The 24034-nt window shown below is 36.1% G+C and overlaps 3 protein-coding genes and 1 long non-coding RNA gene across 5 annotated transcripts; 2 read left to right on the top strand and 2 right to left on the bottom strand.

The window, feature by feature from the left end:
* Window positions 1-430: 430 nt before the first annotated feature.
* cndp1 (carnosine dipeptidase 1) lies at window positions 431-6569 on the bottom strand. The gene is made up of 12 exons (XM_048151788.1): window positions 6314-6569; window positions 6101-6208; window positions 5743-5886; window positions 5475-5637; window positions 4308-4396; window positions 4006-4203; window positions 3605-3689; window positions 3369-3529; window positions 1562-1726; window positions 1344-1485; window positions 913-1060; window positions 431-834 (listed from the first exon to the last, which is right to left on the bottom strand). Exons 2-12 carry the CDS (start codon window positions 6206-6208, stop codon window positions 762-764), a joined length of 1476 nt encoding a protein of 491 aa, XP_048007745.1. The 5' UTR covers window positions 6314-6569; the 3' UTR covers window positions 431-761.
* LOC125242818 lies at window positions 948-11797 on the top strand. The gene is made up of 3 exons (XR_007178921.1): window positions 948-1073; window positions 1594-1712; window positions 11615-11797. It is a non-coding gene; the product is annotated as an uncharacterized LOC125242818 (long non-coding RNA).
* LOC125242817 (protachykinin-1) lies at window positions 9353-13335 on the bottom strand. 2 transcript variants are annotated; one of them, XM_048151790.1, is made up of 6 exons: window positions 13212-13335; window positions 11593-11651; window positions 11337-11436; window positions 9959-9982; window positions 9827-9880; window positions 9353-9755 (listed from the first exon to the last, which is right to left on the bottom strand). In XM_048151790.1, exons 1-6 carry the CDS (start codon window positions 13249-13251, stop codon window positions 9745-9747), a joined length of 288 nt encoding a protein of 95 aa, XP_048007747.1. In that variant the 5' UTR covers window positions 13252-13335; the 3' UTR covers window positions 9353-9744. The 2 variants fall into 2 exon arrangements, with proteins under 2 accessions (XP_048007747.1, XP_048007746.1); XM_048151789.1 differs by lacking the exon at window positions 13212-13335 and having other exon boundaries at window positions 11593-12395.
* Window positions 13336-13383: 48 nt separating this feature from the next.
* si:dkey-256h2.1 (uncharacterized protein LOC337520 homolog) lies at window positions 13384-22694 on the top strand. Its single transcript, XM_048151787.1, has 12 exons — window positions 13384-13841; window positions 15049-15188; window positions 15301-15476; window positions 15551-15711; window positions 17670-17810; window positions 19292-19413; window positions 19502-19670; window positions 19800-19945; window positions 20106-20230; window positions 20861-20987; window positions 21109-21242; window positions 22268-22694. Exons 1-12 carry the CDS (start codon window positions 13384-13386, stop codon window positions 22385-22387), a joined length of 2019 nt encoding a protein of 672 aa, XP_048007744.1. The 3' UTR covers window positions 22388-22694.
* The last annotated feature ends 1340 nt before the right edge of the window (window positions 22695-24034 follow it).

The raw sequence follows: 24034 nt of genomic DNA, 5'->3' as shown, positions 1-24034 counted from the left end.
TTATGTTTTTAAAGAGAATAATGCTCAAATGTTGTTGGGACGTTTTTGCACATGAAAGCATAATAAACTAACAAACATCTGGCAACCCTAAAATGTTCTCAAAGCATTTCCTGTTTTAGCAGAACGTAAAATTACAAAATACAAGTCATTGTGGGTTGAATACATATTTTCATATTATAAGAAAGCATTGATTATGTGAAGTATGTAGAATATCTGAAACTGTAGCTTAGGTGAATTCAGGTTGATTGGGACACTCTAGACATCTCAAAGGCAATCAACCTGAATGCATAGAAAGAATTATATGGAAAATTAGAGAAAATTGATGTAACCACCTTTTCCCGAGCCACTCTTCTTGGACCGGAGGAGAAAATTTCTGAAACATCAAAATATGTTCTGGAATTTTTAAAGACTTTGGGATTGTGTGCCAGGATTTGAGGATTTTAGTTTTTTATTTTTCACCATAATATGTAGATTTAAAAGTCCTGTATACACCACATTCAAACTGCCATAAAATTAAATAAGAAGTAGCCTCATAAGTTCATTTTTAGATATCTTATACAAATAAAATTACTGCACATACATTGCAGGACACTTTAATTTGTTTAATTTAAATCTTTGTCAACAGGCATATATATGCATCAATTAAAAGGAATATATTTGTTAGTATGAGATTCAACCAACACATAATGGTAATATTTGTATGTTACAGAAAACAGCAGATGAAGCACAGTGGTATCAAGCAATCTTCCCACATAATCTGATCAGTACTTCTTGATCTGGGACACTTCATGCAGGTAGGCGATAAACAGCTTGGTTCCCTCTATGTAGTTGTGTCTGAAAAAATAAATATAAAACAATAAATGAAGCTGCATAAAGAAAAGCACTCCAGAAGACTAAAGAAGATCTAGTTACCTGCTTAACTTCTCGTTCTGTGAATGAAGGCCGTCGTCAAAGCCTCCGATGGGAAGCATAATGATGCTCTTGCCTGTTACATCCTGAAATGTTCTGGCAACGGGAATCGTGCCTCCCTCACGGATTAAGTCAGGCTCTACGTCAAAAACTGCAGGAGAGAGGTACGTTGTGACGTCATTATACTCACTTGATCATTTTATATTATTAAATGCACAACTATCATTGTGAATCTTGGTTCCCGAAGTATTTTTTCCCATGCATTTTCTAAAAACAAGTTATTTTGAAAATCCAAACAAATGCTTTTTTGCATTTTGCATGGTCACTGCGTCACAGTTTCTTTGTGGAGAAAACGAATAAGGTTTTTACACCCAGAATATCCTCTCATTCCCATCAGAATAGAAGTGTAATGTAAGGATTGTACAGCACAGGACCTCTCTTGAACGCTGCTTTTCCGGCTTCAAATAATGGATGGGTGGGATCAGCCAGCCAAGGTTTGGCTCCAATAATCATGGTGACGTTGAGTTTATTGGGACTCTTGCGTTTAGCAAACACCGACTGTAAATACTCTGTCACCTAGGGTTGAAAAGATCCTGTTTAGCTCTTTGAACAGTTGTTTCTACATCTTAAAATGAGATTTATCTTCTTTCACCTGTTTTTCAACCATGGCTGGATCCATATTAGGTACCTGGCGAATAGAGAACTTAGCTATGACTTTGGCCGGTATGACAGTCTTGGAGCCTGATGAAGAGAAAGCGCCCTCAATGCCATGGATAGAGACAGTTGGGTAACGCCAACGATGGGTGAGTAAGTCAACCTGATGGGATTGAATGGCATGAATTTCTATGAATTTCTAAATTAAAACACAAAGAGCTACACAAGCTTTTCCTTGCACTAAGCTCTTGTATAACTCAAGAAAACTTGGAATATAGAGTAAATGAAGACATATTTTTTGATTTTTGGGTGAACTATGCCTAGTCCATGGGGAACTGACTAGATGATTGTGGTTTGCTATTGGTCGATCTCATGTGAGTGACAGGTCCTGCCCACGCAGATAAGATAAGATAAGAGATGTCGCTGCAAGAGGGTGGAGTTATTTTGATTAAAGATTATGAGGGCACATGGATTAAAATAATAATGATGTGCATTGAAAAATCATTTATAATAAGCACTGCAATATTCCATAAAAAATAAGAATAGTCCATTTTGATTTCATGGTAACTTAAAAGGGTTAGTTCACCCAAAAATGAAATTTCTGTCATTAATTACTGACCCTCATGTCATTCCAAACCCTTTCATTCATCTTCAGAACACACATGAAGGTCTTTTAATGAAATCTGAGAGCTTTCTTTCCCTCCACTGACAGCATACACAACTACCACTTTCATGCCCAAGAAAGGTAGTAAAGACATCATTAAAGTAATCCATGTGACTCCAGTGGATTAACTTCAATTTTATGAAACAACAGTGCTTTTTTTGCACAAAAAAATAATAATTTACCACTTTATTTACTAAATATTAATCTCCAAGAAAGACTGCTCTCGCGTCAACACAATGCGCATACATTGTGGTGCTCTCGTAAATGCGTTGAAGATTAATATTTTGAAAAAAGTGGTAATTAAGTTTTTTTCACAAACAAAAGCACTCGTGTCGCTTCATAAGATTGAGGATAAACCACTAAAGTCACATGGATTAATTTAATGATGTCTTTACTACTTTTCTGGGGCTTGAAAGTAGTAGTTGTAGACTGTCAATGGAGGGACAGAAAGCTCTCAGATTTCATTAAAACATCTTCATTTGTGTTCTGAAGATGAACGAAAGTCTTAAGGGTTTGGAACGACATGAGGTTGAGTAATTAATGACAGAAATTTCATTTTTGGGTGAACTAACCCTTTTAAGTTTCCATGAAATCAAAATGGACTATTCTTATTTTTTATGGAATATTGCAGTGTTTATTATAAATGATTTATCAATGCACATGATTATTTTTTTTACTTTATGTGCCCTCATAATCTTTATTCAAAATAACTCCACCCTCTTGCAGCGACATCTCTTATCTTATCTTATCTGCAAGGTCAGGACAACCTGTCACTCACATGAGATCGACCAATAGCAAACCACAATCATCAAGTCAGTTCCCCATGGACAAAATCAAGTCCCTCCCTAGCACATTTGTTCTTGTTCGAGAAGCCCTTTCACTCGGATTTACATCACAATAGGCAAGAAAAGTCTACCGCAACTTCCATTTCATGCCAACTTTAAAAACTGGCATCAGTCAGCGCCAATAGCCTCGTGGGCAGCACCGCCCTATAGTAGATGTGCTTCGGGCGTCCCAAGTCCTGGCTCGTGGACCTTTCCCAAACCTGTTCCCCTCTTTCTCTCCAACTTTGCTTCCGGTCAACTTACTGTTCTGTCATAATAAAGGCAAAAAAAGCCAAAAAATAAATATTTTTCCATGCCTTGTTAGAATACATCAGCTCGTCCACGCCGATCTCTTGTTTGTAGCTCTCCACGTCAAACTCAATGTCTTGATACATCTTCCATTCCTCATCAGAAAGAGGTGCGACTGCTTCCCTAATGCCGGGAATGAGGATCTTCCCACTGGGGCTGATGAGTTTGTCTGTGTAAAAAATTGATAATAAATAATAACGAGCTAGTGGTGAAATACTAAAGAGCTGAATGTTTTAATAAGCACCTAAGATGCCGATCAGGTCTGTCATTGGTTCTATTACTGTTCCTCCATAAACTCCAGAGTGCAAATCCTTCTTGGGTCCCTCCACCTACCATCATTAAAAAACAAACACACATGCAAGGAGTGTTGCTATTAATTAAAAATGAACCATTAATCAAAAAATACTTCAAACCCATGGTCTTGGCGATGCGAGTGTAACCTCTCCGGTTCTACTCACATCGCTCCGAATGGGATTCGAACGTGAATCAAATATGCTTTTTGTTCAATTGTATTGAACGATCGTATCCAGATTTTTAACATTAAAGGCTTTAGCCACGTACACGTGTATATGATGTTTGCCACTATAAAACGAAAAATATCTGGTAATAGTACATGAAGAGCATCTGAATGTTTGATCTCAGTACCTCGGCAAAGAAGTAGCAGTTGCCTCTGGTTCCGTAAGTCATCGCGGGACGTTTGCTGAGCCAAACACAGTCAGAGATGATGATATAATCAACATCTGAGAAGAATGTGTCTTTCTGGGCCACAATCATGTCATCTAGTCCGTTAGAGCCAGTCTCTTCCATTCCCTCAATGATGAATTTAACATTCACTGGCAGCTCCTGTACGACACACAGTTTGAACTTCAAACTCTGGACAAAAAGTCAATAGCAACATGTTGCATTTGAAGAATTATAACATTTCTTTTCTATTCAACCTGTCTTACAATGTTAAGGGCTTTGTAGACCTCCACCGTGTGGATCCAGGCCAACACTGGTCCTTTGTTATCAGATGCTCCTCTTCCATATAAATTTCCTAGAAGTAAAACAACATATTATCAGCTGATTTTCTTGCAGGTCAACAACCATGCAATTGAAAATTCTTCTTCTTTTTTTTGAAATAAGTATTTATTATAAATAATTTATCCATGGACATCATTATTTTTTTTAAATTCATGTGCCACTTAATCTTTAAAGGGGACCAATAATGCCCCTTTTACAAGATGTAATATAAGTCTCTGGTGTCTCCAGAATGTGTCTGTGAAGTTTCAGCTCAAAATACCCCACAGATCATTTATTATAGCTTATCAAATTTGCCTTTTTTTGAGCATGAGCAAAAACACACCGTTTTTGTGTGTGTCTCTTTAAATGCAAATGAGCTGCTGCTCCTGGTTCCCTTTCCAGAAGAGGGTGGAGCTTTAACAGCTCACGCTTCAGTTGCTCAACAACAACAAAGTTGGAGAATCTCACGCACCCAAAATGAGGATTGTCAGTAACGGTGTTCAGCCTTACATTGTTCAAACCGGAGTCGACACTGATGGAGAGACTCAGGAAGAAGTTACAACTTTAAGAATGAAACTGGACGTTTCTGAATGGTTAGTGGATAAATTTATGTAGTTGCTGTGGAGTTGATTCAACTCATCGACTAGCATGTGTCGTCATGTTAATCTTTTGTGCAAATCCAGCATTGAATTGACCCTCATTTGTGAAGCAGTCCGGCGTAAAATGACGGCATGACAACAACACTCTACTACAACAACTCTTCCTCTTCTCTAAAGCAGCCCAACATGACCTCACCCCCTTTGTTGCCTGTTCCCGGGGGCCGGGTTTCTGTAAATTTTGGGGTTTGTAATGTCACCAACCCGGGAAGAAGCTTGTTGTAGCTTGGATATATAGACCTCCTTTTCAATAGGGAACAAAAAATGTTCTCAACTTCCGTTTCATGACTACTTTAAAAGTAAAGTGCCAACGACTATTACTATTACTGGCAAAATGTTTGGCAAAATTAATCACAGCTATGAAGCATAACTGAAGTGACTGTTTCAGTTTTGAGAATGGAAGACATTTAAAAGTCAAAGTTAAAAACTTCCAACTGAAGTAGGTGACAGGGTTACCATTGATTTCGGTCAGATCATAAGGGTCTGTTGCCCATCCGTCTTCTTTCTTGGCTGGCTGGACGTCCACGTGACCGTATACGCAAACGGTGCGTTTACTGGGATCACTACCAAACTGAGCTGTGACCACTTTTGGCAGGGCAATTGTACTTCCATTGGGTAACTGCACAAGAGGTGAAGTGAAGGTTTAACTTTAATGGTTTTTAGTAATGAATAGTTGAACTGAAGACACTAAAGTTACAGCATGAGTGTGGATGCATTATCTCACCGCTTGCGTTCCGACGTCGATCATTTCCACTCTTCCTCCAATGAGGCGGAGTTTCTCTGCAGTCATGTCCATCATTCTGTCTAAGTCAGATCTCTTTGTAATATCACTGGAGTCACTCTCCACAGCGATCCACTTTCTCAGTGTCTAAAATAGACAAAATAGAGGCCAAACATGCTCAATGTTGGGCAAAACTGTACGAGAATTAAAGAACCCTCTGTTTCAATTCATGAGTGTCAATCTAAATTGAATTGGTCACACAAGATGTTGAACTGAATTTGAATTGCAATGACAAGAAGAATTTACAAATTCATGTGGTTTCAACTGAATTAACAACAATAACATCCCAACCAAGAAATACCTCGATAAAATCCTCTTCATGGGTGCTGACATATTGCGTCAAATCCTCAAATTTAAAGGAAGACACTCCTGTCCACAGAAGGAGATAGAATACGCTAATGCTGTTCATCTGTTGAGAGCAAACAGAGTCATCAGCAGAAGGACACACTTGCAGAATATTCTTCTTCTCAGAATAAGAAATGAAATGTTTTTTATAAGAAATGAATTGACTTACCGTCTCAAGACGATTTGCTTTGGTACAAGGAGGTCCAAATAGTTCAGCACAGTCCTGGTGTTTTCTCCAGATGAGGCGGTGTTAAATAGTTTTAATCATAGGGAACCTCCCGTAGAGATAAGGTCACTGAAGTCTCCTTTGCATGGAAAAAAAACAGCTTATAGCTGCCAAAATGAATTTTCTTGCTGGCAAACACAATCCCTAAAGCAAGGCTGAGTAAATCCCTCACGCTGAGTTCAGTATGGAAGCAGATCAACTACATTCCAAAGCTCAAATACTTATAGACGAGTGACTATGTTGAAAGGACAAACATCAATACTTCACTAGATAACCTGGCATCTCTTTGAATGCTAGCTTGACAAAGTTAAATTGGAAGATTACTTGAAGTTAGGCCTTGTGTAATTTAGCTTATGCAGAAGAAGCCTTGTTGGTTGAAATTAGTTATGCTTTGTGCTACATCCCAGCTAACATTCTCAGAACATTCTGGCAAGGTTCTCTCAAAGTTATTATCTAATGTTCTTCCAGTAATGTTAATAGAACATTCACTCAAAGTGATCTGGTCTTTAATAAAGTTCTCAAAACGTTAGCACAAAAACGTTCATCTACTACTTGTTTCAGAATGTTAAATGTTAAAATGGAATGTTTCTTTAATGTTCTAACGCTCACATAACTATGGAAGCTTGTTCCCGTCACTCAATAAAAAATAAAAAAGGTAATAATTGTGACTTTTTATCTCGCAATTCTGACTTGCGAGTTTATATCCCACCATTGACTTTATAACTTGCAATTGGGAGTTTATATCTGTCAATTCTGAGAAAAAAGGTCAGAATTGCAAGGTATAAACTTGCAACTGTGAAAAAAAGTCAGAATTGTGAGATAAAAAGTAGCAATTATCTTTTAATTTTTTTTTATCCTGTTGCAGAAACAAGCTTCCATATCCCATAGCTGCTGCTCCCGGCCCACTTTCCAGAAGAGGGCGGAGCTTTAACAGCTCGTGCTTTGGTTGCTCAACAACAACAAAGCTGGAGAATCTCACGCAGCCAAAATGAGGATTGTCAGTAACGGTGTTCAGCCTTACATTGTTCAAACCGGAGTCGACACTGATGGAGAGACTCAGGAAGAAGTTACAACTTTTAGAATGAAACTGGACGTTTCTGAATGGATAGTGGATAAATTTATGTAGTTGCTGTGGAGTTGATTCAACTCATCCACTAGCATGTGCCGTCATGTTCATCTTTAGTGCAAATCCAGCGTTGAATTGACCCTCGTTTGTGAAGCAGTCCAGCGTAAAATGACGACATGTCAACAACACTCTACTACAACAACTCTTCCTCTTCTCTAAAGCAGCCCAACATGGCCTCAGCCGCTTTGTTGTGTGTTCTCGGGGGGCGGGGTTTATGTAAATTTTAGGGTTAGTGATGTCACCAACCTGGGAAGAAGCTCGTTGTAGTCCTTAAAAAGTGATTTCTGTAAAAGAAAATATCTCCCTTTGCATTGAACTTTGAGTTCATCTTTGCAGATGTTGTTTATGCTCAAACAGCAACATTACACACTAACTAAAGTTAAAAAAGTGAAATCATAATCAAAGACACCTTTAATAGGAATGTTAGCAAAATGTTTTTAGGCCATATTTTTGTTAGCTGGGATGGTTGTTAGGGTGTTCTAGAGAGCTGGTAAATGAAATTGCCAATGCATTTTGTGGTTGCTGAAAAGTTGCGTTCAGAGTGATTTCTAGAGTTGTGACAGATCGACAGATAAGCAGATTTTCTTGATAATCCTGGAAAAACCTTAAGCCTAATCAGTCAAGTAAGTCATAGGAAACCTTTGTAAAATTAACATAATGAGCATGTTGACCGGTGACATCTGGTCTTAATAGATTCCTTGGGTCATGCCGAGAACATAGATATCAATTGTGCCATAGTCGTCATTTTGTTTTTTTTTTAAAAAACATTTTATGAACTTCTCTTAGACCATTTGTCTGATTTTCACCAAATTGGAGACAGATTATCTTCAGACCATGCCAGCAAAAAATTATGGATTTCGAATCTATAAAACCATTAATGCCAAACGCGATCTGATGTTGTAGTCTATTTCAGAAAAGATTTGACATATTGACACCAAACTTTATGTGTGTAGCCTAATAGAGTGGTGGAACTATGATGCATTTTTGTAAGCCAAAACCCAGAAGCGAGTTAGCTTTTTAGCACTTCCAGTTCCATCGTCCCAAAGTCAATGGGTTTTTTGAATGGGTTTTTGGTTAAATGGCTGAAATAAGGACTCTGGTTAACACAAGCTCAAGATACTTTCACGTTTTATTCTACGACATAAAACACATCGGTATTAACCTACCCGTGATTTTTAAAAGCCGCTTGTTCTTTAAACACAGGGGGCCTAATTAGGGCATCAACAATGAACTTTTCTTTAATTGTGTTGACAGGTTCAACATGCAATTAATTCACAGAATGCAAAATATTTCCGTTCCTTTTAACTTGTGCATCCTCTGCCAGCACGTTAGATGAGGGAAGTGAACGCTCCAGTGTGCAAAATATACACCGAAAATAACTTCCACTTTTACAAGCATATACAGGCTGTACATCCTGCATGTGTTGCATATGAGGTGAGATTAAATATGAGTAAATATATTAGCTCAGTATTTCTGGAATTCTGACCTCTGAAAGTTGGATTAGCCAAGAAAGAGATTAACTTCATGGAGCAAATCTTTTAACATCAAGGTCCTTTAAAAACTTATGCAAAAGTTAGTTTCAGAGGAATACCACAAGATGGGGCCCTTAAAAGTGTGATTTTAGGCTTGAAGTTGTCTGATAATAATGATCTAGAATCCAGCTTGGTTATGCCCTTTATATGATACAGTAAGGTTACATAGTGTATTTCGTTTATTTCTCATTATATTCTTTTTTATTACAGTACAGGTCAAAGGTTTGGAACAATTAAGATTTCTTAATGTTTTTAAAAGAAGCTTATGATCACCAAGGCTGCATTTATAAGATGAAAAATACAGTAAAAACAGTAATAGTGTAGTATATTTTAAAATGTCATTTATTCCTGTGATCAAAGCTGAATTTTCAGCATCATTACTCCAGTCTTCAGTGTCACATGATCCTTCAGAAATCATTCTTGCAGTTGCACTATTCAGCACTAGGTGGCGATGTCGATACATTACATCCATCCTCATTATTTTTGGTTGAAACATTTCTTTAATGGAAAAGTTTACTAATACAACACTCATGTCATACATCATCATGCACAGACATTTTAAAGTGTTGCTTAAGTACTGTATACAGTGTCATAAAACAAATGCAATGTCTCAACTAATTATTAATTTGTTATTAATTTGTTTTCCTTTATTTTTATTTTAAAAGAAGCTTCAGCCTGATGATTTGGGCCAAAAGTGGTTGCATGTTAAAAGCATCCTAGAAAGATCCTAGAAGAAAATATATGTCAGAATTTATATGGAAAGGTTATGCAAAAAAAAAAAGTAAAAAACAGCCTTACCTGGTTCAACATTCCGTTTCCCCATTAGACCCACAAAAGTCTGGAATTTCTGCCCTGGAAGTAATTTAAACAAAAAAACATTTAATAGGCACATTCATTTAAATGCAACTGGTCAAATTCCAACCTACTTACGTCTCCGTGTTATCTGTGATTTTGCTGTAAAGAGAAAGCAACATTTATTATATTTATTATCAAACCTTATGTCACCATAATTATATATATATATATATATATATATATATATATATATATATATATATATATATATATACACACACTCTCATACATACTCTCACTGGTCACTTTATTAGGTACACCTCTTCAATTTGCTTGTTAACGCAAATATCTAATCGGCCAGTCACATGGCAGCAACTCATTGCATTTAAGCATGTAGACATGGTCATGATGATCTGCTGAAGTTTAAACCGGGCATCAGATTGGGGAAGAAAGATGATTTAAGAGACTTTGAATGTGATATGGTTGTTGGTGCCCGATGGGCTGGTCTGAGTGTTTCAGAAACTGATGATCTACTGGGATTTTCCCACACAACCATCTCTAGGGTTTACAGAGAATGGACCGGAAAAGAGAAAATATCCAGTGAACGGCAGTTCTGTGGCCAAAAATGCATTGTTGATGTCAGAGGAGAATGGCCAGACTGGGACGAGCTGATAGAAAGGCAACAGTAACTCAAATCGTTACAGTCGAGGTCTGCAGAAGAGCTGAAGACACAACATGTCGAACCTTGAAGCAGATGAGCTACAGCAGCAGAAGACACACCGGATAAGAACAGCAAACTGAGGCTACAGTTCACCCAGCCACACTAAAACTGGACAGATTGGAAAAATGTTGCCCGGTCTGATGAGTCTCGATTTCTGCTGCAACATTCTGATGATAGGCTCAGAATTTGGCATAAACAATATGAAAGCATGGATCTGTCCTGCCTTGTATCAATGGTTCAGGCTGCTGCTGGTGGTGTAATTGTGTGAAGGATATTTTCTTGGCACACTTTGTGCCCCTTAGTACCATTGAGCATCATTTAACCGCCACAGCCTTCCTGAGTATTGTTACTGACCATGTCCATCTCTTTATCACCACAATGTGTTCATGGCTTTTTCAGAAGCTTTTTCTGATGGATAACACGCCATGTCACAAATTTCAAATCAAACTGTTTTCTTGAACATGACAATGAGTTCACTATACCTCCACAGTCACCAGATCTCAATCCAATAGAGCAGCTTGGGATGTGGTTGAACTGGAGATTCACATAATGGATGTGCAGCCGACAAATCTGCAGCAACTGCGTGATGCTATCATGTCAATATAGGCCGAAATCTTTGAGGAATGTTTCCAGCACCTCGTTGACTCTGTGCCACGAAGTATTAAGGCAGTTCTGATTCTGAAGCCAAACGAGTGTTCAACCCAGTAAGGTCTACCTAATAAAGTGGCTAGTGACTGTATGTGTATATAAGTGCAGAAATGAGAAGAAAAATAATTTGAAAAATATTTTTACCAGATGATCTTTTCCCCATTAGACTGAAAACCTGTTGTAGTCCAGGTGTTCGGCTGACCCTTTCCAACAGTGTCTGTAGCTCCGACTCCAGCAAATTTACCTTCAGATGATATAAATACTTAAGTAATGCAACCAACTGATAATCTTTCATTAGATACTGTTGTTAAATAACCTTATATTAAATATTAATTTGATTTAATATTACATTTCTGTGCAGATGATATTACAACAACAATGGAAGACTGAAATCACTAACCTCATCCTTGTCATTCATCCAGTTATCCTCATCAGGATTGACGTTCTGGCACAAAATATCTGTCAAAGCAGACAACAGCAGAAGAATCAGCATGAAGATCTTCATGATGCGCTGATGTCTTTGCAGTGAGCTTGATGAAGTTCAGTTGATGGATAACCAGTGACCAGACCAAATCACTCTGATGACAAACTCTTAGGCTGTTCTACTCTGACAACAGAAACCCAGTGAATTCAGACTGGAACTAAACAACCTGAGCATTGCCTGCGATGATCCCTTTATTCAGATGTGGTGTGAACAGGAGCTCTGCTTAAATAGGGCTGGTGAAATGGGCACATGATGGCAATTATGAATTATTAAAAGAAAATTGCTGCTTCACTGGATTATCCCTGTGAGATTCATCCACCATCGATTTCAGCTATTATTCTAATGATTCTGCATTTGACCTCTGCATGATCGACTCCTGGTTCAGATCGCTTGAGATGCTTGATTAACTTGAAGGAGTCTCAGAATTAGACAGTAACTGTACTTCATGACTCTTCATGATTTTGTGACTCATTCATTTGACTGATGCAGCTGTGATTGATTTCTGTAAATCAATCTTGTCCATATGGAGCTTGTCTGCATGTGTCAGTGTTTGAAGCACAAAATGGAGTCATGAAAAGGGACATTCTATTCTATTCTTAAAAAATATTTTATATTTATATAGTTTGTGCTGGTTGCTTATTTTAAAGTATTCTTCAGCAACTTCAAAACTATTTTTTTTTCATTTCTTGATTTATATACATTTAATATAATATTTACTAATATTAGACTTATTAATAATTAGTGACATTTAATTTAATTTAATTTCTTAACTTAATTGGATATGATTATTTAGTATTAATGATAAATGGGATAATGTAATTTATTTAATAATTAATTAATAATTTATATTAATATTTATTAATAATTAATAATTAAATTTGAAAATGCAGGCTGCACAATAAGCAAAAAAGAAAAAGTATGATGTAAAAAAATTATGAAGAAAAAGAATCTAGGCTATATGATGAAATGCAAAACAGTGTTGTTGTTTTTGCTGTTAACTAAAATTAAAAACTATTAAATATAATTTTCATTAATACAAATGAAGCTAAAATAAAATATAAATATTAGATGAAAAACTTTAAAAATATTGCCAGTGGAACTTAAATTAAATAAGTTTGAGCTGAAGTACTAAAATTATTAAAACTAAAAATTAAATAAAAAATAAATTAATGCTAAATAGGAAAAAAAAACGAATAAAAATGACAAAAGCACAAAACTAAAACTTAAATTTGAAACATAAAATATAAAAATCAACGCAAATTCATATTATGAATAAATAGCCTACTTTAATAGTAGATTAATAATTCTAAAATTACACAATTAATTAAAAGGAACAAAATATTAAAGATGCCCCCATGGACATAACATAAAAGTCCCTGAAATGGATATCCGATTAAATAAAATGAAATAGATTATAATAGTCGTTGCTGTTCTTTCCACTCCAGTACTGTTCTATGTATGATTCTATTTATTATTCTGCATAGTAATCTGCCCCTTCTCGTCTCCTATTGGCCATTTGAACGTGTCACTCAAACCTGACAGGCCTCCGTAGGTCACGCCCCCGCGTTTATCCATATGAGGAAGAACTTGAATAAAAGTGAAACAATGTAGCGATAAACAGTTTCAGGTCCGGATACTTTTACGAACAGCTTCATAGTTCACTTACGTGTTTATGAACAAAGAAATGCCCATATTTAATTGAGAATCATGTCTTATTGTCGATTACTGCTGATATATCTGTTATATTTCTGCGTTGCGTTTCGCGTAAATGCAACGAATCCTCCGAGAAATGCGAAATCGATTGATAATCTGGAGCACATGGACTCTGTAGAGCAGAACACAGTTAACACCAGATCCAAAGGAAGGTCCAGTGAAGGTCTCGGGGGTTTTGATCCTGGTGATCCTGCTCCTGCCTTTCAGGTCCAAACTCTGGATGGAGTGTTTATTTACAATCCTCAGAATGACTCGAGGCGCGCGCTCATCATTCACGCGTTCACTAATAAATCCGCCTTTCTGGAGTGTCTGTGGACGTGGAGCGAGTCTCTGTCAGACCTGCTGGAGTATCTGCCGTCCAACACTGAAGTCCTGCTCCTGTCTCTGGATGACTCTGCGGTACAGGACGCCCTCTGGATGAGAGAACAGGTGTACAGAGCCGCTGCCCACAGGTACTGACATGGATGGATAAACAAAAATACATCCAGACCTGGTTATTGTTCAGTGTCCGAGTACCATGATATTACCATCTGATACTATCACTGTAGATGTGTGCATGTATGTGCAGTTTTTATTTATTTCAAAAAGTACCAGATGTTATGATTTTGGACCTCAAAGTAATACTGAAGCATTCTTTAGATTACTTTGGAAAACCATTTAAATAATTACCATGGATAAAGACAGACACAGACAGACCAGGCTTTTTTTAGTTCCTACATTTATTTATGTAATCATTCATTTATTAACTTCCTTCCTTTCTTCCATCCATCCATCCACCCACCCATTTATCCAAATTTCCATCCATTCATCCAGATTTCCATCCATCATCCATCATCCATCATCTTTCCATCCCTCCCTCCCTCCTTCCCTCCTGCCTTTCTTACTTCCATTCATCCAAATGTCCTTCCTTCCTTCCTTCAAATGTCCATCCATCCATCCATCCTTCCTTCCTTCCTTCATTCCATCCATTTATCCAAATTTCTATCCATCCATCTTCCTTCCATTCCTCCTTCCTGCCATTCAAAATCCATCCATCCATCCATCCATCCATCCTTCATTACTTCCACCCATTTATCCAAATTTCCATCCATCCATCCATCCATCCATCCATCCATCCATCCTTCCTTCCTTCCTTCCTTCCTTCCTTCCTTTCTTCAAACGTCTGTCCATCCATCCATCCTTCCATCCATCCTTCCTTCCTTCCATCCATTAATCCAAATTTCTATCCATCCATCTTCCTTCCATTCCTCCTTCCTGCCATCCATCCATCCATCCTTCCATCCATCCTTCCTTCCTTCCACCCATTTATCCAAATTTCCATCCATCCATCCATCATCATGTTTTATTATGATTTTAGGACATCATGGTAATACTGTAGTATTCTTCAAATAACCTTGTAGAACCATTTAAATAATTACCATGGTATATGAATATGTAAAAGCAGGATATATCAAAGTACCCATGATACTACTATCATGGTATTACTATCTGATACCATCAACTATATAGATAGATAGATGCATAGATAGATGGATAGTTAGATAGATGGATAATTACTAGGTGACACCATGGCTGTAGCACTGTACCACTACTGTAAACAAAAGTTATGTCATTAAGGCATTAATGAATTAACATTAAGACACAATTTTTTCTTGTTAGAGGAAAAGAGATCTTGTCCAGAATGCATTTTTCTCCTACACCGGTGTTCACACTGGGAAACTGGATACCCAGAGTTCTGTACTCATGGGGGTGCGGTGGTCACAACTGCGGCCTCGCTCAGGTGGTTTTCTCCTCTCCAGGTGAGTATGAATGTCTTGATGGCATCACATGACTTGGTTTTACTATTTTATCATACTTGGGGTGTCATTTCTTAAATATTCATTTGATAACTGATGCATTCTGGAATTGCAGACTGGAGGATACCGGTGATCGGCAAGCGTCTGAATGCCCGATATGACTGGCTGAATGGTCGCTGGGGTGCAGATCCATACAGATTGCTGGATGCAGGTGATGGTTGTGAACTTGTGACATCTGTCAAAGGTGCTGTCGCATGGGTGTCTGAGGGTGGATGCTCTTTCTTCCAAAAGGTGAGCAAGGCAACATGGATATTTGTTCAAGACGCAAGATATGGCCTGATTAACAATGTCTTTAAATGTTTAAGATAAAAAACATGGCTGAATCCAACGCTACTGGGGTGCTGGTGTATGCCTTGCCTGGGAATCCCATTCAGGACATGAACTGCTCAGGAGAAGAATGTTCCACCTCACTCAACATACCTGCATCTATGGTTCATATTGAACCCTCTGTCATGCAAGCCCTGCGGTGAGCAAATTGTTTATAGACCATGACTGGCACAGAGAGAGAGAGAGAGAGAGAGATATTTTCACACTTGAAATTGTTTGTTCTTACCCTGGGTTAACATAATCACAAATTTGTTGTATTCCATATTTTATTTGTTATTCTGGGTTTGTAATTAATTCTTGGTACTCAGATTTTGAGATTTCACTCTGTACATTTGTAATTTCAGGGTTAATGCTCTTATCAGTGTTGTTATTGTTAACTAAAACTATTCAAACAGTTTTTTTTTTTGTTAATTGAAATAAAGCTGAAATAAAATATTAATTTTAGATGAAAAACATGATAAAATAAGTTGGCAACTAACTAAAATAAAAAAGTTTAAGTACTAAAATTACTCAAATTAAAATTGAAATAAAACTAAAACTAAATAGAAATATAAAAACCAAATAAAAATGACAAAAGCATATAACAAAATTACTAAAACTGAATATAAAACTTAAAATAAAAACTGAAAATATAAAAATAAAAGCTAAATCAAAATATTAATAAATAATGTAATTGTATATAAAAAACACAAAAATAACACTGGTTCTTATTTGCATGTTTATGAGATTAATAGCATTGATTAGTCAACATGGAACAAACATGTTGCAAATGTCACAGTATGCTTCAGCAAATAAATAAAACTCTTCATCACTCAAATGAACCTAGTTGCCGTCGTGTTTAAAGTAGTTTGCTTAAAGGGTTAGTTCACCCAAAAATGAAAATTCTGTCATTTATTACTCACTCTCATGTCGTTCCAAACCCGTAAGACCTTCGTTCATCTTCGGAATGCAAATTAAGATATTTTAGTTGAAATCCGATGGCTCCGTGAGGCCTCCATAGGTAGCAATGACATTTCCTCTCTCAAGATCCATTATTGTACTAAAAACAAATTTAAATCAGTTCATGTGAGTTCAGTGGTTCAATATTATTATTATTATTATTATTATTATAAAGCGACGAGAATATTATTTTTGGTGTGCCAAAAATGCTTCATGAAGCAGTGTTTTGAAATCGGCCATCACTAAATAAGTCGTTATTTTGTTTTTTTAGCGCACCAAAAATATTCTCATCGCTTTATAATAATAATATTGAACCACTGTACTCACATGAACTGATTTAAATATGTTTTTAGTACCTTAATGGATCTTGAGAGAGGAAATGCCATTGCTGGCTATGCAGGCCTCACTGAGCCATCGGATTTCAACAAAAATATCTTAATTTGTGTTCTGAAGATTAACGAAGGTCTTACGGGTGTGGAACGACATGAAGGTGAGTAATTAATGACAGAATTTTCATATTTGGGTGAACTAACCCTTTAAGATGCTGAAATCACATGTGAAAATTACAGTGATTGACCACATATTGAATATTTTAATATTAACCATGAATATTAAATAAGATAAGCACTGAGGCAGTTTTTGATGGGTTGTGTGTTGTCAAACAACTCGAGCACTGCTTTATTTAACGTTTGCAGCCTCATACAAACTTGCAGGTGATTTTTTTTTTCTCTCTCTCTCTCAGGAGAAATCACGTGGTAATTGTTGATGCTCGTATGGTCGCGGCACATGCCAAGCTGTGTATGTTACGAGCACCTTCCGACCTATTGTAGCAACATTGAAAGCTCCAGTCGCTGTGTTTAGCGCAAAAGCACATGCTTTTTCCACTTGCTAGCCATGCAGTACAGTCGTGCCGTGTACCAGCTGCTTTAACGCAATTATCAGGTTAACTGAGTCGTGACGTGTGCAATGGCTCACGACCTCCCGAGTGTCCGAACTCGTACGGTGTACGCCTGCCTTTACTTGTGCTATTTACAATACTGCATGATTTATCAAACTTCTTAAATGTTTTTAAATCAATCACAAATGTTTTAAAATCTTGCTGTATTAAAGTATTAAATATTTTTAAATAATTTCTGACATGTGGATTGTTTTCAATAGAAAGGGGCGCCCAGTGAATGTCACATTCCAGATCACACCTTCACCAAACTTCTTCTTTGCGATCGACCAGAAGGGGGCGCTGTCTGAGATGGGCTGGTTTCTCTACCCAACCTTTAGATTCATGGCCTGGCAGGCTCAGTGGTAAGAACACTGGTATCTGTTTGGCAAATGTTTGATCCACTTTACAGCTTATACTTAAAATGTTTAAAACATATTTGTGTGTTAAATACATTTAAAACAATGTGTCTACATGTTTACTCCATATAGTGGAAAATGGGGTGAATGGGGTGTCACAATTTGAATTGTAATGTTTGATGTAGTGATTCACTGATGGCCAATGCCAATACAGATATCTAAAGAACGGGGTGCCTTGAAAATGATATTTCTGAATATATATATATATATATATATATATATATATATATATATATATATATATATATATATATATATATATATATATAGTACAGTCCAAAAGTTTGGAACCACTAAGATTTTTAATGTTTTTAAAAGAAGTTTCGTCTGCTCACCAAGGCTACATTTATTTAATTAAAAATATAGTAAAAAACAGTAATATTGTGAAATATTATTACAATTTAAAATAACTGTGTACTATTTAAATATATTTGACAAAGTAATTTATTCCTGTGATGCAAAGCTGAATTTTCAGCATCATTACTCCAGTCTTCAGTGTCACATGATCCTTCAGAAATCATTCTAATATGATGATTTGCTGCTCAATAAACATTTATGATTATTTTCAATGTTGAAAACAGTTGTGTACTTTTTTTTTCAGGATTCCTTGATGAATAGAAAGTTCAAAAGAACAGCATTTATCTGAAATACAAAGCTTCTGTAGCATCATACACTACCGTTCAAAAGTTTGGGGTCAGTAAGAATTTTTATTTTTATTTATTTGAAAAGAAATTAAAGAAATGAATACTTTTATTCAGCAAGGATGCATTAAATCAATCAAAAGTGGCAGTAAAGACATTTATAATGTTACAAAAGATTAGATTTCAGATAAACACTGTTCTTTTGAACTTTCTATTCATCAAATAATCCTGAAAAAAAATATTGTACACAAATATTTTGTACAATTGTACACATTAAATGTTTCTTGAGCAGCAGATCAACATATTAGAATGATTTCTGAAGGATCATGTGACACTGAAGACTGGAGTAATGATGCTGAAAATTCAGCTTTGCATCACAGGAACAAATTACTTTGTGAAATATATTCAAATAGAAAACAGTTATTTTAAATTGTAATAATATTTCACAATATTACTGTTTTTACTGTATTTTTAATTAAATAAATGTAGCCTTGGTGAGCAGACGAAACTTCTTTTAAAAACATTAAAAATCTTAGTGGTTCCAAACTTTTGGACTGTACTGTATATATATATATATATATATATATAATATTCTTATCCATTGAAAAGGCTATTAATAAATTTATCGGCTGATACTGATAATCTTAAAATCACTAAATACTACCCAGTTATTTGGCCAGGCTGACATGCCTGTCTATTATTAGCTTAATGTATTGTAATTGTCCTTCTCTGTTATTTTATTCTCCTTTTTTCTAATATCCAGTTCACATTTATGTTATTCTGTAGGTTCACATTCAATGAGGCTTTGCAGGAGCAGCTGAGTCGGCCTGCCATTAAAGTACCAGTGTTTGACCGTCATCTGATGCATGGAGAGACGGGTGCTCAGGCAGTGGTGGATCTTCCTGGAGGTTTGAGCTTCACATTAGTAACATCTACCAGTGCAGGCCTGTCATTCAAAGCTAGACATCAGGATTTTTATTCTGTTTTTCTATATAGATATTTTGAGTTATGATGTTCTGGAGTTGGACGCCTCCCTGTCCTGTCCCGGCCGCAGAGACGAGACATGTGCTTTCTGGGATCACACTGTACAGCTGTACGTATGCTGTGATCAAACCAGCCAGTATTGCAATCTGGAGCTCGGGCGCTGGATAACGGCCTTCCGCAGGTACTTGATTGTCCGGTTTATGCCGAACTGAATTGTTGCTGTTCTCTCAACACCTTAATTCTTGACCATTTTGGAATTAGCCTTAGTCAGTGTGCTACTACTTGAAAGTGTTTGTGACTATCTTTACAGAGGCACAGGTCATTGGCTGACGGATGTGTCTCCTTTGATTCCCCTGCTAAATAACAATAAGTGTTCCTTCACCATGAAGACTGTGCCATGGGCGATGCCATGGATGACGTCTCTCAATCTACGCTTTAGTCAAAGCAACCAGACAGGTCAGAACATTGAACTACAGGTCATGAAAGCACTCAGTGTAGCACCTTTGTGCAAAGTCTTTATATCACAAAGTGATTTTTTTTGTCCTCATTGTGAACAGTATACACTACTGAGGACATCTGTTATGAATATTGACATAATCTGAGATTGTCTTCACAGGTAATTACTCGGAGAGATTGTACCCTTTCAAAGTAATGCCACTCTTCAGTGGTGGGACATTTGACAAGGACTATAACAGCAGATACCAAGAGATCAAGTTCAGTCTTCCAGCTTCAACAAAGAAGGTGATAAATCCCCCCCTCCAAATTATTATTATTAATTATAATAATAATAAAAACATCAATAGTTTGTAAAATAAAACAAATTTATTATATTATATTATAATGAAGTTTTTACTTATACAAAAAAAAAAAAAAAAAAAAAAAAAAAAAATATATATATATATATATATATATATATATATATATATATATATATATATATATATATATATATATATCTCACAGATATATTTATTGTAATGTAAATGTAAAAAAAAATTGTTGTTGTTATTAGAAATAATAATAATACAATTTTAATAATATATTAAAGCAAAAATCATTCCATGAATTATTATATTAATAATAAGTCATAATAAGTCTTATTATTATTATTATTATTATTAATAATAATAATAATAATAATTTTATAATAAAAATATTTAATAATAAAAATATTTTAAATTATTTTATATATATATATAAAAATATGGAAAAGTTTTACTTTATACATTTTAATAAAAGTTTACTATATATAATATATATATATATATATATATATATATATATATATATATATATATATAGTAAACTTTTATTAAAATTTATAAAGTAAAAATTTTCCATGAATTAAATGTTTATTTTTATGAATGGCAGGTGGAGTTATACGCCGTTATCACGGCTCACGGGTCTGACGAGAACTTCTGCGGTGAATTTTGTGTGACATCACACCACTTCTTGATCAACAGAACCATCAATAACACACTCATATTTGAGTCAGCTGGTTAGTAGGACCATGGTGACATGATGATTAAAGTGTGATAACATCATGATAACATCACAGTAATTAAAGTGATGTGCTCACACTGTGCCAGTGAGTAAAACAGATGTGCATTTCCCGGTAGGATCACCCCTGGGCTGTGCCATGCGGGTACCTGAAGGGGCAATACCCAATGAACATGGTACCTGGCTGTACGGCCGTGGAGGCTGGTGCGACGGGCTCCAGGTGGATCCGTGGAGGACTGACATCACTTCCCAGGTACAATAAAATTGGAGCAGAACACAAACATGAAATACGATGAGGTCATGTAACAATGACTACATTTACATGTGCACCAATAATGTGATTATTTCCAATAATCAGAGTAAGGACTTGATCACAGTAAGATGTTTACATGACAAGCAAACCTCTTCACTCCTGTTTACAAGAAATTTGTATTCGCTAAGAATTGTGGTTATTTTGTACCTCCGTTATTCACATACCTCAGTGCACAGCACAAATGATGTACTCACATGCAGTAGGTGTGTTACTGGCCACTGTTTTATTCCACTTATGTCAAATGCAAAACATATAGGGCTAGATTTACAAACAGCTTGCGCCAGTGCAAACCCTGTTTTGGTGTTAAAAACTACTGTCAGGATTTACTAAAGACACACAGTGAAACATTAGCGATGAAAAGGCATGGACAGTTATTTTTGTGGCTGATCTTATTGCATATGTATTTGTAGGAGTTTCCCTTTCAGACACAAAATTTATGGGAGGAGAGTATTTAAATGAATCATGCGAGGTGATTTAAGGTTTGCGCTAGTCAATTTACTGTTATTTGCACCATTATTTACCGCCCAAAAAAGCATGTCTTAAATTTGCATTGCTCTTAGTAGATTGCATTGGTCATTATGGAAATTATATGACAGCGTCTGTGTTCTTTTAATTCCAAAAAAGTGCAGCTGGGAGTGGAAAGTTCTGAGGTATGATCTACTGAACTTTCCACTCCCATCTGCACTATTTTGGAATTGCGCTCTCATGCTAATTTGCCCTGTTTAGTAGATCTGGCCCATAGACTATTAGTTTTTTTTTACTTAATCACATCAATTTGATCAAAGTATTGTGTTTACATGAGGTAAAGTTTAATCACAATATTGCCTAAATGTCATTCTAGTCACATTGTTAGGGTGCATGTAAATGTAGTCAGTGGAACATGTTACAGTCTATAAAATAGGTCAGGCTTTCTGATTGTGTTCATGATGTGTTAATGATTTAAAAACATTTTGTTCCTCTCACAGCTGGACATGAGTGGAACCAATTCTGTCCTTTACTTTGGACTCTATGAGGGACGCAACCCAGATCCAAAAACTGAGCCGGGGTACATTATTATGTACTCCTTTCTAGTGTTTTATAAATGATTTTGCAGATCTGCAAAAATATTCTTTTTTTTTTTTAATCTTTTAAAGTTTTGACAGCATTAATCATTCATTTTCCTGCATTCACAATCATTCATTTTTGTTTTAATGATTTAGGTTCATTTTAGCATTTCCTCATGCTTTTTTTTTTTTTAAACCAAAAAGTTGTTTATAAGTGCAATCTGACAATATTAAAAGTATCAAACTTTTACAACAGTTGACTACTGAGATTAGACACTCTGGATATGGTTTCGAAAGACACATAAATTGACAGATATTTGCAAATAAATTGTATGCCTTAAGAGACACACATCACTCTCACTGAGGTCATTTATTTGTATTACTAGCCTGACTTGTCCAAAACCTAGTGTGCTGCCTATGTAGGCAGCATTTTAAGGCATCATAGTCGCTCCCAATGCAAAGGCTGTTCCAAAAGTATGATTATGCTGTTTTCAAAAATATTGTACCTTCTTTTGGCCCTCCTTTGTGAAGAAACAAAAATCCCATAATGCATTCCAAAGAGCTCAGAGACAAATAATGAGAAGGTAAAAGTTAATCTAAAAGTATCAAGCTTTTCAAGCAAGTTGCTGCCTATGTAAAGTGTTCCAAACTTATGATGTTCCATTTCAGTTAGAATGTTGCTTTAGAAGGAAGTTGTCTTTGTAGTCAGCAGACATCAGGGCAGCTTACTAGGTTTTGGAACAGTGTTTCACATAATGTTTAGTAAAATAACTGGATTTGCCTCTGTCATTCTTCTAAAGTCTTGGTAATCTCTGTAATGCCCAGTATACATTGTACGATTTTGGGCTGTCCCAGACAAAAGATGGTCAACATGAAACAGTCGTGGAGATTTCTTTGGTTGTGGCTCCTAAACAGTGGTCATACTGTGAGAGAGGTTCAAAGACGGCCGTTATCACGACCAAAGATAGCCTGCGAAAATGTTCTGACAGTGTCAGAAATTTAGGATAACCATCTCACATTGTGTTTGCTGCTACGACCTATGTTTGCTGACTAGCCAATGAAAATGCAACATAAAATAATGTATTGTTTATTGTGACATGTCGCTAAAACTTAAATGCCGTGGAGGTGAAAAGAGCTAAAAGGAATAGTGGCACATAAAAACCACAAGTGCCAATGCTTGATTCATCTTGCTGTATTTGTTTGTCACTGGTGCATGCTGATGACATTTTATTCTTCTACAACCCAAAATGTTGGGACGTTTTTTAAAATTTGAATAAAATGAAAACCAAAAGACTTTCAAATCACATGAGCCAATATTTTATTCACAATAGAACACAGATAATGTAAATGTTTAAACAGAAATACTTTTATCCACTAAATAAGCTCATTTCAATTTTGATGCCTGCTATAGGTCTCAAAAAAGTTGGCACGGGGGCAACAAATGGCTGAAAAAGTAAAAAATGTTGAAAAGATACAGCTGGGAGAACATCTAGCAACAAATTAAGTTAACTGATATCAGGACTGTAACATGATTAGCTATAAAAGGATGTCTTAGAGAGGCAGAGTCTCTCAGAAGTAAAGATGGGCAGAACTGTGAAAGATTGTGGAAAAAGATTATGGAATACTTTAAACAATGTTCCCCGACGTCAAATTGCAAAGGCTTTTTAAATCTCATCATCTACAGTGCAT

Source organism: Megalobrama amblycephala, linkage group LG13 (genome assembly GCF_018812025.1).
Source record: "Megalobrama amblycephala isolate DHTTF-2021 linkage group LG13, ASM1881202v1, whole genome shotgun sequence".
Classification (NCBI taxonomy): Eukaryota; Metazoa; Chordata; class Actinopteri; order Cypriniformes; family Xenocyprididae; genus Megalobrama; species Megalobrama amblycephala.
Note: the sequence above shows the minus strand (reverse complement) of the source record. Positions and strands in the feature narration are given on the sequence as shown.